This window comes from Peromyscus californicus, unplaced genomic scaffold (assembly GCF_007827085.1).
Source record: "Peromyscus californicus insignis strain IS unplaced genomic scaffold, ASM782708v3 Scaffold_6__1_contigs__length_162567912, whole genome shotgun sequence".
NCBI classification, from domain to species: domain Eukaryota; kingdom Metazoa; phylum Chordata; class Mammalia; order Rodentia; family Cricetidae; genus Peromyscus; species Peromyscus californicus.
In genome coordinates this window covers 103,245,559-103,261,525 of record NW_026294584.1, presented here as the reverse complement: position 1 = coordinate 103,261,525, position 15,967 = coordinate 103,245,559, and the positions used below count along the sequence as shown (strand labels likewise).

The window sequence follows — 15,967 nt, the reverse complement described above, 5'->3', positions numbered from 1 at the left end:
CCAGCTGTGGCCTACAGGCCTAGCATATCTGACAGACTTTCCTGTGAAGAAGGGAATTTGAAGGACTGTCCTACCTTGTCTTGGCAAAGTCTGGCAGTCTCCTTTCTTGCATCCTGCTGGTCGAGTTTGGACAGTAACTGTCAACAATTGAGGCAAGGGCAGTTTCTTTTCCCACATGGCTAGCTTTTGCCATAAAGTAAACAAATTCCATACAGAGTTTCTTCAATGCCCATCATCTTCTCTGAAGTAGATTGGTGCTGGAAGGAACATATTTGTCTCACTGTCATGAAAAGCCTTAGGTTATTAAACATATTATATGCATATTCTGTAGGTCTTTGAAGTGTTTGAAGACTATCTAAATACACCTGTGTATGCCTTGAAAACATACCTAACATGACTATTATAGATGACTATTAATCTGTATTTCTTAATTATACATTACATTTTTTTTTCTGGAGCTGAGGACTGAACCCAGGGCCTTACACTTGCTAGGCAAGTGCTCTACCACTGAGCTAAATCCCCAACCCCCATTACATTTTAAAATGAGCTGCATAAACACAATACCTTAAACAAGAATAGATATATACATACAGTATAGCTGGTCTTCCTAGGACTTGGTTATCATCTCGAAATTTTCTCTCTGGGACCTAAAGATACTTTGTCTACAAACAGCATGAAGAAATGTGGGAGAAACCATGCCCACATTCCCAAGAATTAAGGGTGTAGGTTGCTCTTGGTTATTTGGTGGGTTATGGATGTTTGTTATCAATTAGGGCAATATAGAATATTGATACATATTTAAAGTTATTTTTGTTACACTGTATATATGTTTCTACTCCTGTTTAAAGCATTTTTGTATATTGATAAAAATTTAAGGTTATTTTTGTTACAACATATTATATATATGTTTCTATATTTGTTTAAGGTATTGTATCTATGCAGTTCATTTAAAAATGTAAGGTAAAATTCTAGTTTTTGAAAGCTGTTATTATAAACTATAGGATAATCAGGAAACATAGGCTAGTGGTTAGTCATTTATAACAATCAAATTTGTAGATATGTTAGGTATGTTTTCTAGGTCAAATAGATATATTTTAGATGGATGGTCTGCAGACCTTTCAAAAACCTACATTTAAAATGTTTTGTTAATTTAAAGTTTTTCATGACAATGAGACACATCTACTCCTGGCAGCACCAACTTACTTCAAAGAAGATGATGGATGGGCATTGAAGAAACTCCTTATGGAGTTTGCATTCACTGTGGCAAGGTTAGCCACTGGGCAAAGAAACTGTTCTTGCCTTTGACTGCTGACAATGTGCTATGCAGACTGGACACGCAGAACACACAGGAAAAAGACTGTTGAACTTTGCCAAAACAAGGCAGGACAGCCTTTCAAAATTCCTGCTTCACAGAAGAGTCTGTCAGATAATCGGCAGGACACAGAGAAAAGTGACTGACGAACTTTGCCAAAACAAGGCGTGACAGTCCAAAAATCCTGTTTCATAGAAAAGTCTGCCAGATACTCTGGGCCTGTAGGATGAAGATGGATGCCCCAACATTGCAGAGGAACTTTGGGTGACTGTCCAGGCAGCCAAATGTCTCTGTTGTTAGATAATATTATATCCTCCTGGGTCTTTGATGGTGTTGAAGACTATTAAATAGTTACAGTTGCAGTTTTCCTTAGTTGTGATAGAAAATAAATTAGGTGTAAAATTTTGGATTCATTAAGAATAGGATAGATAATGCATTATTTTCTTTGAATATGCTAACTACAAATAGACTGACTATTGTAAATAATTCTTACTTGATAACTGTTTTTGTTGTATGTAGTTATACTATGTCAAAGTTAAAACCTTTACTTTTATTTAGACAAAAAGGGGGAAATATAGTAGAATATTTTAAGGTGTGTTACTTTTGTTTATGTTGCATTTGTTTAACTCTAATAAAGAACTGGGCAATAGCAAGGCAGGAGAAAGGATAGGCAGGGCTGGCAGGCAGAGAGAATATATAGAGGGAGAAATCTGGGAGGAGGGATCTGATCTAGGAGCCAGAGAAGGAGGAGGACTCCAGGGGCCAGCCACCCAGCTACACAGCAAGCCAAGGAATAAGAGTAAGATTTCCAGAAGTAAGAGAAGGGGAAAAGCCCAGAGGCAAAAGATAGACAGGTTAATTTAAGGAAAGCTGGCTGGAAACTAAGCCAAGCTAAGGCCAGGCATTCATAAGTAAGAATATGCCTCCATGTGTGATTTATTTGGGAGCAGGGTGGCAGCCCCCCCCCCCCCAAAGAGTAAAAAAAATACACCCAACAATACCGAGTTATTCTCTTTTCCTCCTTGAGGGAGAACAGTCCATGTAAGCTGTCTGGCGCACTGTGTATCAGGGTCCTCCCAGTGCTGAGGATATCACAGCCAAGTAAAGGTACCGGACGAAGGATATGACTAGATAGGAGTGTGAAAAGAATTGTCCTGCAAGAAGAATGCAGGGAAGTGGCTGGGTCTTAGGCAGAAAGGAGGGGGTCCCATATACCCCCAAGACAGAAATTGGCAAGGGAACTATGGGACTCGAGTAGGGGGGTCATTGTCCACCAGGAAGTTGATGGACTTACCCTCTACCTGGAGCATCACCCTTGGCTCAGTGAGGGTGATGGGATTCTCCAAGTCTGGGTGCCGTCAGTCCTCTGCCAGGCTAAGGAGCTCAAAGGCTGGAAGAGTCTCAGATGCCTGTGCTGGTGAAGCTGGACCTCCATGGCATGGCCACTTCCAGTGGCCAGGCTGCTGGAAGACAGGGCATGGCCTTATTGGAGGCCGAGGGTTGGGGCAGTTTTGGGACCAGTGTGGTCTTCCTGGCAGCATTTGAAGCAGGCCCCTGGCAGAGTTGACTTTGGCTGGATCCCAGCGGGATGGAGCCTTGTGGACTTCCCATTTCCTCTGCAGGAGTGCCAATGGTCTCAGGGCAGCTGCCAAGGTGTGAACTTGGAGCATAGCCTGTAGCAGCCAAGCTTTCAGGGAAGACTCAGCTGCCTCCTCTAGGTGTTAAAAACCTTAAAAGTCATTTGCACCAGTTCCTGTATGGGGCCTTTTTTAGTTTCTTAATATCTGGTGATGGCTGAGAAATGAAATGTGTGGCCAGGACCGTGGCTCCTGCTGGGGAGGCTGGGTCAAGGTGGGTACATTGAATCATGGCCTCTTGTAATCAATTTAGAAAATGGCCAGATTTTTGTCAGCTCATTGTGTAATCTCTCAGAGCTTGTCAAAATTAACAACTTTGTTGGAGACCATCTCGATACCCTGAAGGAGGCAGCGGACCATGAGGTCCCTCCTCTGGCAGCCATTTTGACCTGGCTGATAGTCCCAGTTGGGTTCTTTTGCCAATAATGACATGTCACCCACAGGGACTGTATTGTCCATTAGGTGGGTCTGGTCTGTGTACTGTCTAGCTGCTGCCTGAACCCTACTTGCTCCTTGGGAATTAGAGTGTGGGCCTGGATGACATAAAGGTCATGCCAGGTCACGTTATAGGCTTGGGAAAGATAACAGAACTCCTTGATACAGTCAGAAGGATTAGCAAACAAGGAGCGAAACCGCTTTTCAATCTGTGAAAGGTCCTGAAGGGAGAAAGGGACATGGACTCCAACAATTCCCTCAGTTCTGGCCCCCTCTCAGAGGGGCAGAGGAGAGCAGGGATCTGCTGAGACTGAGTATGAGAAGCCATCAGGGAGGATTCAGCGGGAGTACTGCCAGTGTGTGGATGGGGACCAGGGTACAGGTTGTGGCACTGTAGAAGGGGGAGGGGATAGAAGAGCGGCATTAGGAGGAGGGAGGGGGAGAGAGAAAGGTGGGTAATGGGGAGGAGGCTGGCCTTGAATCTTTGTCCCAGAGGGGGAAGAGAGAGGAGGTGTGGATAAATGGAAGGTTGGCCACTAAGTAGCGCCTGTGGGAGTGTAGGAGAGGTGGGGGGGTTGGGCAGGGATCAAGGGGTGGGGTGCCAGAGACTCACAAGGCTCCTCAGGGTGGAGAACTCAGGGTCTAAGTTCTCAGATAAAGAGGGGTCTGGAGGCGCCGCAACCCTAATCACAACACCTGGGTCACTGAGCACTGACTGCAGAGGGAGGGGCGGGAGCACAGGACCCCAAACCCTGGATGTAAGCGAGCTCAAGCCACTGTCTGTACACTGGCATAAATTCTCAAGACCATGGAGGATGTTAAGTCAAGTAAGTGTTCCCTCAGCTGGCCATCTTGACTGCTTATCAAGAGTGTCCCGAGGCCAGGCCACAGAGCAAAAGAGAACTAGGCATTTGGGGCATATGGTATGAGACACCCCCAATTTGGTTACATTTTGCAGCGGACACCCCAGGGGTGACTGAGGACCAGGATAGACCTGGCGTTGCCCATTTCTACGCCTGTGCCAGATACAGAAGACTAGGGCAAGGTGTCCCTGGGGTCAAGCAGTGGGGGTGGGGTAGACTTTGGGAAGGACATCTCCTAACACAAATGAAGCACGAATTCTAACTGGTCTTAATAATAAAAACCCAGAACCAGATATTGGCATAAATGCTGAAAGATCAGTAAAGGGAAGAGCCACTAGTCTTCTTACCTCTATGAAGCCTCAACTTGAAAGGGCCAAGTGTCTGTCTCCACCCCACCTTCTCACTTCCTCTCTCCGCCCAGCCATATCACTTCCTGTTTCCTCCTCCCAAGTGCTGGGATTAAAGGTGTGTGCCACCCCTGCCTGGCCTCTAGTGTCTGGCTCTGCACTCTGATCTCCAGGAAAGCTTTATTTGTGAGAGTACAAACAAAACATCACCACACACCAAGGTCCCCTGGAACAATGTCCAGAACGGATTGGCTTGCCCTGGCATGGCCAGAGTCTGGCTGGGGATCCCGAGGGTCCTGGACCTGGAGAGAAGTACCTGGTACCTCTGTAGGCAGTGGCTGGGAAATGGGTGACTTATCCCAAGTTGAAAGTCGATCCTGTCTGGCAGAGAGAAAGATAAGGGGAGAGGAGTGGCCCCCATGTGGCCAGAGGACCGGGTCCACCTGGTGGGAGGGCTCAACTCCTCCCAGGTTTCGACACCAAGATAATAGGTTTTCTGTACCCTGGTAATAGCTGGGTTTGTGGCCAAGTATGGTTAAAACCTGGAATGTTGGTCACCGGTCCCACATACCACATTCAGACTGGTAGAGCAGTCTGCCCTCTTTGGTCTGAGGTTTAGTTAGAAACAAAGGAGAAATCCTCTACTTCCCTTTCCCATTGGATCCCAGGACTGGTTTGGGCAGTCCTAGAGAAGGAAAGGCATAGTGGAGGAAGCTGGCCTCCCAATGTTGTAGTCTGCTGCAGGGCGTGCAGGCCAGATTGAAACAGGCTTGGATTCTCTTTGCAAAATGGAATAATCTGAGAATTAAAGAGACAGTGTGAAGCTCTGGGCAGTTACAGCAATGACGAGTAAATACTTGGGCATTCCTTGCCTGCTAGTCTTTTTAACGAGCTAGGTAACTAACCAAAGGACCTTCATCTGTGATGTTTGCTCTACACTGGAAAAGTCACGGGAAGGACGGGCAGACAAGAGAACCGCTGTGTAGGCAGAAACTGTTGGTGATGCTCTATGACCTACACATCTGTAACCGCATCAGCAAGGTCTTTTTTTTTTGGAACAAAAGGACAACAGAAGGTGTTCCCAGTTGGGCAAGGAGGGTGCTGCACAAGTCTTACAACCTAGACTCCAACCCTGGAACTCACAAAGAGGGAACCGACTGAGTCCACATGTGTGCTGTGGCACATGATACTTTTTTTTTTTTTTTTTTTTAAAGATGCTCCAGAGTTCTATAGAAAGGATCAAACATTGGCAAGAAGGTGGGAAAAACAGGTAACACAATTCTGAAATAACTGAAAATTTGGCAAGCAAATTTGGCAATGTAAAGCTGATGGCTTAAAGAAAAAAGTTAAAAATGTAATGTCTGAGGTAAAAGTGGTTAAAAAACATGCAAGTAATAAAACTGTTTTTCAGATATAAAAATGTAGAGTCTCACAATGACAGCATGAAATATGCAGGCAATGGATGGAACTAAAAAATACCATCCTGAGTGAGGTAACCCAGACTCAGAAGGTCAAACATGTATGTACTCACAAGTGGATACTAGATATAAAGCAAAGAACAATCAGACTACAACCCACAGAACCAGGGAGGCTGTATAGCAGGGGGGACCCTAGGGCGACTGTGGCTTATAAGTTTTGGTTTTACTCAAACACTGGGCAAGCCTCAGTGAAACATTACACTATTAGGATAAGAATTTGTACTGTATCAAGCTGATGAAAGAAAAAATAAATAAAAATGAAAAAAAAAATGTAGCGTCTCATATGGGCTGGCCTTGAACTCCTAACCCTCCTGCCTCCATCCTCTACTTGTGCTGGGATTACAGGTGGGTACCACCAGGGGAGGATAGAATGTTATTTACATGAAAGTGCTACTTGAATGAAAAGTTACCCAAGCATTGCATTCATGCTAAAATTAAAGGTCCTACCAAGGAATTTAACTATAAGTAATGAGGGGAGATAGTAATAAAAACAAAGGAAATTCATTACACGATGCAAATAGGACTATGTAATTCACTGAGTGTTGTAGTAAGCTGTAGCATGAATCTTAAAAGATCTTATTAATAAAATCAAACCCAAGGCCAGTTATTGGGGTCAATGCTGGTAGATCAGAGAGACAGAACAAGCCACAGCTACCTCAGCTGGTCTTGTCTCCTCAGACTGGAGGCCTCTGAGTCCTCATCCAGAATGGGTCTCAGCTGAATTGCTGCTCAAAAGCCTGAATGCTTAACCAGCCAAATGCTTCTAGTTTCTGGTCCTCACGCCTTATATACCTTTCTGCTTTCTACCACCACTCCCTGGGATTAAAGGCATGAGTCACCATGCCTGTCTGTATCCTTGAACAGATGGATTTCTGCCTCTGGAATGCTAGGATTAAAGGCGTGTGCTACCACTGCCTATCCTTTATGTTTAATATTGTGGCTGCTCTGTCTCTGACCCCAGATAAGTTTATTAGCATGCACAATATTTGGGGGAATACAATACCACAGTAAGCTATCTGAATTTAAAAATAAAACTTAAGAAATGAGATTACTGCCTAAACCAAAGCCACAGCAGAAGCAGTGTTCCTGGACCCTGATGTCCAGGGTAAACCTACATCCTCTGCTGTTTGCTCAAGGGGCAAACAGGGAAAAGGCAGCCTGGAAAGGTGTGGGTGATGGGGTCTACACACCTGGCCCTATCCACACTTAGTGGGCACCTCTCCCTGCTCCCCCTCCACACCTGCGGGCACTCAGACAGCATAGGGTGCAGGATTGGTGGAAACCACGATCCCTTATTTGCATAAGTCCCTAGGCCAGTGCTGCCAACAGTGCAGGATCCCGCCCAGCTGCACTGCCTCTGGAAAAGCAGACAGTGCCCAGGTTAAGTCCCTATCTATACCTGAGTGGTCTTTCTGTGAGCCATCCCCGGCGGCTGCCCTGTCCTCTACACCTTCTCTAGGGGCTATGCGGAAGGGTCTAGCCGGGACACTAGCCCTTTAGACAGGGACAGCCCTCTGGGGCACCTGGGCACGTACTTATTTATAAGGTGAGCTGCAGTGCAGGCACCCAGGAAGTGCTCACAGGCACTTAATACCTGCAACTGCGCTCGTTTAGGCAGCAGTTATACTAAAATTGGACTGACTCGATTAATCAAACACCTGGACAAGTACTTTGACTTTTTGTTAATTGGAGAAAACAAGAGTAGAAAAGCCCGTTTGCAGGGATCTTCCTTGCGAAGGGAAATAGTATCCCAAGCAACCAGGAAGTGATTTGGTGCCAAGAAAGGAAAGGGCCCCACAGAGCAAATGGCTGTCTCGGGGTGAGGTAGGTGGGAGCCATGTCTCCAGACTAGTTGTAGACCCACCTGCTGTGCAGTTTGAGAGGCTGGGAATCTGCACAGGTCTAGGCTCTCACGAGGATCCTCCCCTCTGTCTTAAGGGATGGGTCCTGAAGGCCTCTGAACCCAACTCTCCCCAAATCATTCAGTTGATGATGTGGCCACCTCAGGCTGGTTTTGAACTACATACAGAGGACTTTTAAGTATTAACTGTAAAAGCCTGAACAAGAGGCTGCCATGCTACTAAACTCTTTGATGGATTTCCCCTCAGAGGGCCCCAGTGGTAAAACCCATCATTAAAAAAAAAATATATATATACACACACATATATATACATACATACATATATATATGTGTGTGTGTGTGTGTGTGTGTATATATATATATATATATATATATATATATATATATATATATATATATATATATAATAAAATAAATAAAAGCTGGGCGGTGGTGGTGTATACCTTTAATCCCAGTACTCGGGAGGCAGAGGCAGGTGGATCTCTGTGAGTTCGAGGCCAGCCTGGTCTACAGAGTGAGTTCCAGGACAGGCTCCAAAGCTACAAAGAGAAACTCTATCTTGAAAAACAAAACAAAAAAATTCACCATGCCAGGCGGTGGTGGCGTACACCTTTAATCCCAGCACTTGGGAGGCAGAGGCAGATCGATCTCTGTAAGTTCAAGGCCAACCTGGTCTACAGAGTGAGTTCTGGGACAGACAGGACTGTTACACTGAGAAAGCCTGTCTCAAAAAAACAAAAACAAGCCGGCGGTGGTGGCGCATGCCTTTAATCCCAGCACTTGGAAGGCAGAGGTAGGCATCTCTGTGAGTTCGAGGCCAGCCTCAGCTACAGAGTGAGTTCCAGGACAGGCTCCAAAGCTACAGAGAGAAACCCTGTCTTGGAAAACAAACAAACAAACAAACAAACAAAAAAACCAACCAACCAACCAAAAAAACCAAAAACAACAAAAATATCAGGAAAAACTCTAAGAGCAGAACTCTTGCCAGCCAAGGTTTATCAAACATAATTTATTTATAACAAAATACATTTTAAGAACTTAACTCTAAAAGAGAGCCCAGAGATTGAGAAGGGCCTCCTTCCAGGAGCACCAGAACAGAAGAAAAGCCCCCAGCTGGAGGCGAGACTCCCGGCCTGGCCAGCATGGGGAGAGGCCCACAGAGGGCTGCGGCAGCTGTCCTTTTCTTCTCAGGCAGTCCCACAGTAGCCATGTCCCTCCGAGGCCCACAACTGTCAGCTGACACTGTGCTACCACCTTCCCGAGTAAAGACACAATTCCAGTCAACTGGTGCTGACAGTCATTTACTGTATCAGACTGTGAGGCCGCTTGGCCAAGGGCTCTTCCTCCTTCTCCTGCTTCAGCCACCGGTCCAGGAGGCTGCTGGCAGCAGCTCTTTTAGCAGGCAATGGGCTCTTCTGTAGAAACTGGCTGGACCACTGGGGTACACCTGACTCATCCTTTTTGGGTGACTCAGGGGCTTCTTTTTTGGGTGACTTTGTAGCCAGCCATTGCATCATCTTTTGACTGCTGCCACTTGTCTTGGGCTCCTATGAGAGAGAGAAATCTCTTAACATCCAGATTTGAGCTTCAGAGGAAAGACCAAAAACACTGAGTTAGGAAGAAGCATGCACCCCAACCCCCAACCTACAGTTGCATAATGTTACTAAGGGTGCAAGTAAAAGGGGGCAGAGTGCTCCCCGGGGAGGGGAGAAGCACTTAAAGACCAGAGGACAAGAGCCAGGGTGGAGCTGCGGAGTCTTCTAGAAAATTCAGTGACTAATGGATGGGAATGGATGCTGGAGGTGAGGCTGCCACCACACTCGGAGTCAATGGCTTCCCCTGCACAGTGTGCCTTGTCACTATTCTCTCTGCTGCCTGGGTGCCACACCCAGCCCTGAAGTGAGAGGTTTTCTACGAGCAAACAGCACAGAGTATAGACCAGGATATTAAAAAAAGGACTGTGACTGGCAGTGGTGGTGTACACCTTTAATCCATGAATTTGGGAAGCAGAGGCAGATGAATCTCTGAATTCAAGGTCAGCTTGGTTTACAGACTCCAGACCCAAAGAAAAGGCAAGGCAAAGCTATAATCCCAGCAGCAGGTAGGGGTGTCCCTCAGGGATCATAATTGCCAGTCTAGCTCTGGGTTCACTAAGAGATCCCGTGTCAGCTGGGCGTGGTGGCACATACCTTTAATCTAAGCACTTGGGAGGAAGAGGCAGGCAGATCTCTGAGTTTGAGGCCAGCCTGGTCTACAGAGTGAGTTCCAGGACAGCCAGGGCAACACAGAGAGAAACCCTGACGCAAACAAACAAACAACAAAAAAGGAGGAAGAATACTGTCCAGTCCAAGGTCAATTATGCAATTACATTACAAATTTTACTTAGTATGTATGTGTGCATGTGTGGGTGTGCACATGCCACCATTTGCACATGAAGATCAGAGGATAGCTTGCAGGAGGGACTGAGAGAATCACACATGGGCTCTGGAGACAGAACTCAGGTCATCAGGCTTGGCAGCAAGTGCCTTTACTTGCTGAGCTCTCTTGCTGGCCCCATAATTAAATTTTCAGAGGAAAAAAAATAATCTGTGTCAGGACCGCAAAATATTTCAGAGAAATTAGACAAAGAAGAAAAAAAAGAAACAAAAAACAATGACAAGGACCATCAGAAAAGAAAACAAGATTCTTTTGGGGAAATGCAGAAGGCCAGATGGTCCTCACAGTCCTCTGATCCTGCTCTAGCAGCCCTGTCCCATGGAGCATGCTGCTCCTGGTCCCTCCATGCCATGGAGAGATGAGATGCTTCCATGTGTCGGTGGAGTCAGCTTTCTGATGGGGAACTTCCCTTCCCTCCCCACTGCAGGCATTTGCCTGCTCATGTTCCTTCAACACATTATCTGGATCCTTGCATTTAGGTACAGAGCACTTCAAGAATGCTCTGGGGGCGCGTGGGGGGGGGGGGGAGGAGGCCTGGAGAGATAGCTCAGAGGTTAAGAGCACTGACTGCTCTTCCAGAGGTCCTGAGTTCAATTCCCAGCAACCACATGGTGGCTCACAACCATCTGTAATGAGATCTGGCACCCTCCTCTGTATATATAATAAATAAAAAATCTTAAAAAAAAAAAAAGGAATGCTCTCAGGTACTCTGGACTAGAGCTTCTCCAACTTATAGTTGTGAAAATAGGTACACACAAGAATCATAGCTGGGAGGCTGAGAGACAGCTAAGTCAGTAAAGCACTTGCTTTGCAAGTGTGAGGACCAGGGTTCAACCCTACCATCTACATAAATAGGCTAGGCAGGGTGGCACACACTTGTAATCCCAGAGCTGGGGTGCACAGACAGAAGGATCCTTAGGCTCTCTGGCTAGTTAATCTAGACTAATTGGTGAGCTCCAGGCCAGAGGACTCCATGTTTCTGAAGGTGGTACGGTATCTGAAACTGTTCTCTGGCCTCCACACATATGTGCACATGAGTGTGTATATACATGTGCACTTGCATACACAGAGATATGAATACACACATTAAGAAAAAAATAATCAGAGCTGGAACAGAGACTCAAAACTCCTTTCTCATGGGGCAGTAGTAGCACATGCCTTTAATTTCAGCTTTCAGGAGGCAGAGGCAGGTGATCTCTGTTAGTTCGAGGCCAGCCTGGTCTACAAAGCAAGTTCCAGGACAGCAACTGCAGTGACACAGAGAGACCCTGTCTTAAGAAACTAAAAAAACAAACAAACAAACAAACAAAAAAAACAGAAACAAAAAAACCCTTCTCACATTTCCCCTGTATATTGAATCCTAGACTCATCAAGGAGATTCTTAACAACAGAGAAAGCCAATTTTCCCCTGAATATTGATTCTATATATTTAGACAGGGTCCAGAATTAATTGTCTGGAACCCACAGCCTCTTAACATGGTAGACAAGCAAGCATGCCATCGTTGAGCTGTACCCTAGCCCTAGAAATTACTTTGAAAGAGCTTTTGTATCAGGGGCTGTGGTGTTTTGAAAGGAAATGGCCCCAAAGAGACTGGCACTACTAGGAGGTGTGGCCTTGTTGGAGGGAGTATGTCACTGTGGAGGCAGGCTTTGAGGTCTCATATATGCTCGAGCCACAACCAGTGAGACAGTTCACTTCCTATTGTCTGAAAGATGTAGAACTCTCAGCTTCTTCTCCGGTACCATGTCTGTCTGCATGCTGCCATGTCCCACCATGATGATAATGGACTCCACCTCTGAAATGGTAAGCCACCCAATTAAATGTTTTCCTTTATAAGAGTTGCCATGGTCATGGTGTCTCTTCATAGCAATAGAAATCCTAAGACAGGGGCTAAGTTACAGCAGGATCTGAACATCCCTCCTATGTTTATCTTCCAAAGAGTATTAGAGCTCTGAATAGTTTAAATTAAAATTCTGACCAGGCATGTTGGTACACGCCTTTAATCCCAGCACTTGGGAGGCAGAGGCAGGCAGATCTCTGTGGTTTGAAGCCAGCCTGGTTTTCATAGTGTGTTCTAGGCTAACCAGGGCTACACAGTGAGACTCTGTCTCAAAACAAAAAAATTCTGATTGTGGGTGCTAGAGAGATTTAAGGTTCACTTAAGCTGTAATGACAGATGGTGACATCCATGTCTTGGCCCATACAGGGAAACACCAGCTCTGCCCGCTTTGATCCTGCTTATTCATCAAGGGTCTATGAGGCACCAATCATTTCAGGACCTCCCTACAACAGCGGTTCTCAACCTTCCTAATGCTGTGACCCCTTAATAAGGTTCTTCATGGTGTGGTGACCTCCCAACCATAAAATTATTTTTGATGCTACTGCATTACTATAGTTTTGCTACTGTTATGAGCAGTAAGTTACGAGCACTTTGCTGCTCTGCAGAAGGCCCAGGGTCATTTCCAAGCACCCATATTGGGCAGCTCACAACTGCCTGCAACTCCAGTTCCAAGAGATCAGGTGACCTTTTCTGGACTCTACAGCCACTGTACTCATGTGCACAAACCCATCCACAAACATACACATATATAAATAAATAAAAATTAATCTTTAAAAAATCATAGGAAAAAAATCCAGGTGTGGTGGTGCATACCTTTAATATCAGCTATAGGAGGCTGAGGCAGATGGATCTCTGTGAGTTTGAGGTCAGCCTGGTCTACATAGCCAAAGTTCCAGGCCAGCCAGAGCTACACAGTGAAACCATGTCTAAAATTCAAATCACATGAACTCAAATGAAATAAACATTAAGGCAAGGAAGGGCATATTCTGAACAACAGGAGTCTCATAATGGACTAGTCACAGTCCCTACCTTCTTAACCACCAAGTCAGCAGGAGCCAGACACTCAGGAGTGTTGTTTCGGGAGTTGTTCACCACTGAAGAAACTGGATGGAAGGTGATATTGTCTATGGGGTGGATTAACTTCAGAGCTTCCTGAGTGGTGACCTCACCAAAGTTAAGCCATTTCGAGATCGCCTCTTCACCGTCTAGTATGGCAGGCATCCTGGCCAGGGATCAGATGGAGAGGTAGATGAAGGTAGGGAAAGGAAAGAAATGGAGTCAGTTGTCAGTTCAGGCATCACAGGGGCTCCTGGTCCTCACTCTTACCTCACCTGCTGACACGGCCCCATGTTCCCCGATATAACCTGATAGCGCACTGGAGTCAACATTCAGTTATGAATCTAGTGCACGCCTGTGTACCCCTAGAGAGTTGGGGAACTTTCCTTGTGCCCTGGACTAGAACTAAAGGAAATTAGATCCTGGAAAAGTCTGTCCAAGTATCTCCAGACATCATCTGTAAAAGACCTCCATCAAAAAGGGCTCGCCAGTCACTGAAGTGAGCCTGTAGTCACAGTTACACAGGATGCTGAGGTGGGTGGATCATTTGATCCCAGGAGTTCAAGCTAGACTGGGCAACACAGCAAGACCCATCTTTTGTTCTGTTTTAGAGACAAATTCTTGCTGTAGTCCAATCTGGCCTCAAACTCAAACTCATGATTCTCTTGCCTCCCTTTTCACTCCCTGTAGCCCTGGCTGTCCTAGAACTCACTCTGTAGACCAGGCTGTCCTTGAACTCAGAGATCCACCTGCCTCTGCCTCTATGCTAGGATTTAAGACAGGCTTTAAGACAAATTTATTAAAAAAAAAAAAAAAAGGACAGTCAAGGTGGCATATATACATAATCCCAGCACTCAGAAGAATAAAGCAGGAAGATTGCCAAGAGTTTCAGGCCAGCCTAGATTTCTACAGTGAGTTCCCAGCCAAACTTGGATAGAGTGAGACCCTGCTTCAAAAAATGAAAGTGAGCAAGAGAGAACAAAAGACCTTTAAAAATCTCTGAAAGTCATACCTCTTGGGCTGTATTACATCTTAGTTGGAAATAACTGACAACTTTTTTTTCTTTTTTTTGTTTTTCCAAGACAGGGCTTCTCTATGTAACAGCTCTGGCTGTCCTGGAACTCACTTTATAGACCAGGCTGGCCTTGAACTCACAGAGATCTACCTGCCTCTGCCTCCGGAGTGCTGGGATTAAAGTGTGCACCACCACCACCTGGCTAGCTTCCAGTTTTAAAGCCCAGGCTCACCTGCTACTGGTTGTTTGGCACAGCTAATTTTAGGAGACAAATGTATAAACATTTATAAAAACAATATCTTCAACAATCAACGTACTTTATTATTTTAAGATTTATTATTTGTAATTACATATAGATGTGTGGGTATACATGTGGGAATGTGCATGTGGCTACAGGTATCTGTAGGGACCAGAGTCAGTAGATCTCCAAGAACTGGAGTTATAGACAGTTATGAGCTGCGTCCTTTGGAAGAGCAGCAAGTGCTATTATCCACTGAGCCATCTCTCCAGCCCTTCAACATGTATTTTAAAAATCATAGGGTTGGGAATTAAATCTCAGTGACATACCACTGGCCTAGTAAGTCCATGGTCATACTAAGTACATATTCAATCATGAGCTATACCATCAGCCTCTAAAAATATTTTAAAATCTCAGAAATCCAAATGATTTCATGTGGCTTTTACTATGTAATTTTGCAAGCATGTCAGTAATGTTTTTAGAACTATATATCATGTTTTGGGAAAACTGATTAATTTGTACAAGTTAGTTTCCTAGTCTCTAAAATCAGAGTAAAATCTCCCCAGAAAAAAGTAGTGACTTGCCTGTTGTGGATGTCACTCAAGCCTCTGCAGGAATCCACCGTGATGATGCTGTAGGAATACAGGCGCTCTCCCTCTGGGGGTTCCCAGCAGTCAAAGATCCCTGCCATGGTCAGCAGCCTCCAGTTGTCCCAGACCTTTTCCTTGCTGTCAGGGCTGTCTGAAGCATCATTCCCACCAGACTGGAAACAGCAGGATTAGACATGCTGAGTACCGTTTTAGATCTGACTGCAGATCAGCTGCTTTGAAGCAATTCAGCCCATTTTATTTTGACCCTATCTGACCCACGATCATCAACACCAACAGGCTTCATGGCAAATGTCTACTGAAGCTGTAGATTAAGGCTTCCTAATACTTTCAGAATTTAATACCTTCACTTGGTTTCAAGCTTTTGAAAATCTAGCTCACTGCTCACCTAAAGCACAAGGAGACACCAGAGAAAATACAAGCCTGTGTTGAATAAAGATAATGAACCCAGCACTCGGAGGCAGAGCCAGGCGGATCTCTGTGAGTTCGAGGCCAGCCTGGGCTACCAAGTGAGTCCCAGGAAAGGCGCAAAGCTACACAGAGAAACCCTGTCTCGAAAAAAAAAAAACAAAAAAAAAAAAGGTGTATTCTTTGATAATGAAAACAGCAAGATCCAACCCAGTTCTATTCCTATGATAGTGACTTGATCTCATATTTAAAGGCATAATAGAAGAATTCCCAGGAATAACTATTATTTATTTCGGTCTCTGTCCTATACACTGTGTTTAACAACAACCAAAAATTCTAAGAAGCATAAAGTTAGAAGAATCTACTGCCAAAAGAAATCATCAGAACCAGACTCAAGGCATGATTACATTTCCCAGATGGCTTACTTAAAAC

The 15,967-nt window shown here is 45.2% G+C and overlaps 1 protein-coding gene across 2 annotated transcripts in view; it reads right to left on the bottom strand.

The window, feature by feature from the left end:
• Positions 1-8,922: 8,922 nt before the first annotated feature.
• The window catches only part of Hmces (5-hydroxymethylcytosine binding, ES cell specific), a 28,076-nt gene continuing 21,031 nt past the window's right edge, over positions 8,923-15,967 (bottom strand). For both annotated transcript variants that reach the window (XM_052721863.1, XM_052721862.1), the window contains exons 5-7: positions 15,104-15,282; positions 13,240-13,432; positions 8,923-9,480 (exon numbers count right to left, since the gene is read on the bottom strand). In XM_052721863.1, coding sequence (XP_052577823.1) covers positions 9,235-9,480; positions 13,240-13,432; positions 15,104-15,282 — 618 coding nt within the window. In that variant the 3' untranslated portion in view covers positions 8,923-9,234. The remainder of the gene's footprint in view (positions 9,481-13,239; positions 13,433-15,103; positions 15,283-15,967) is intronic.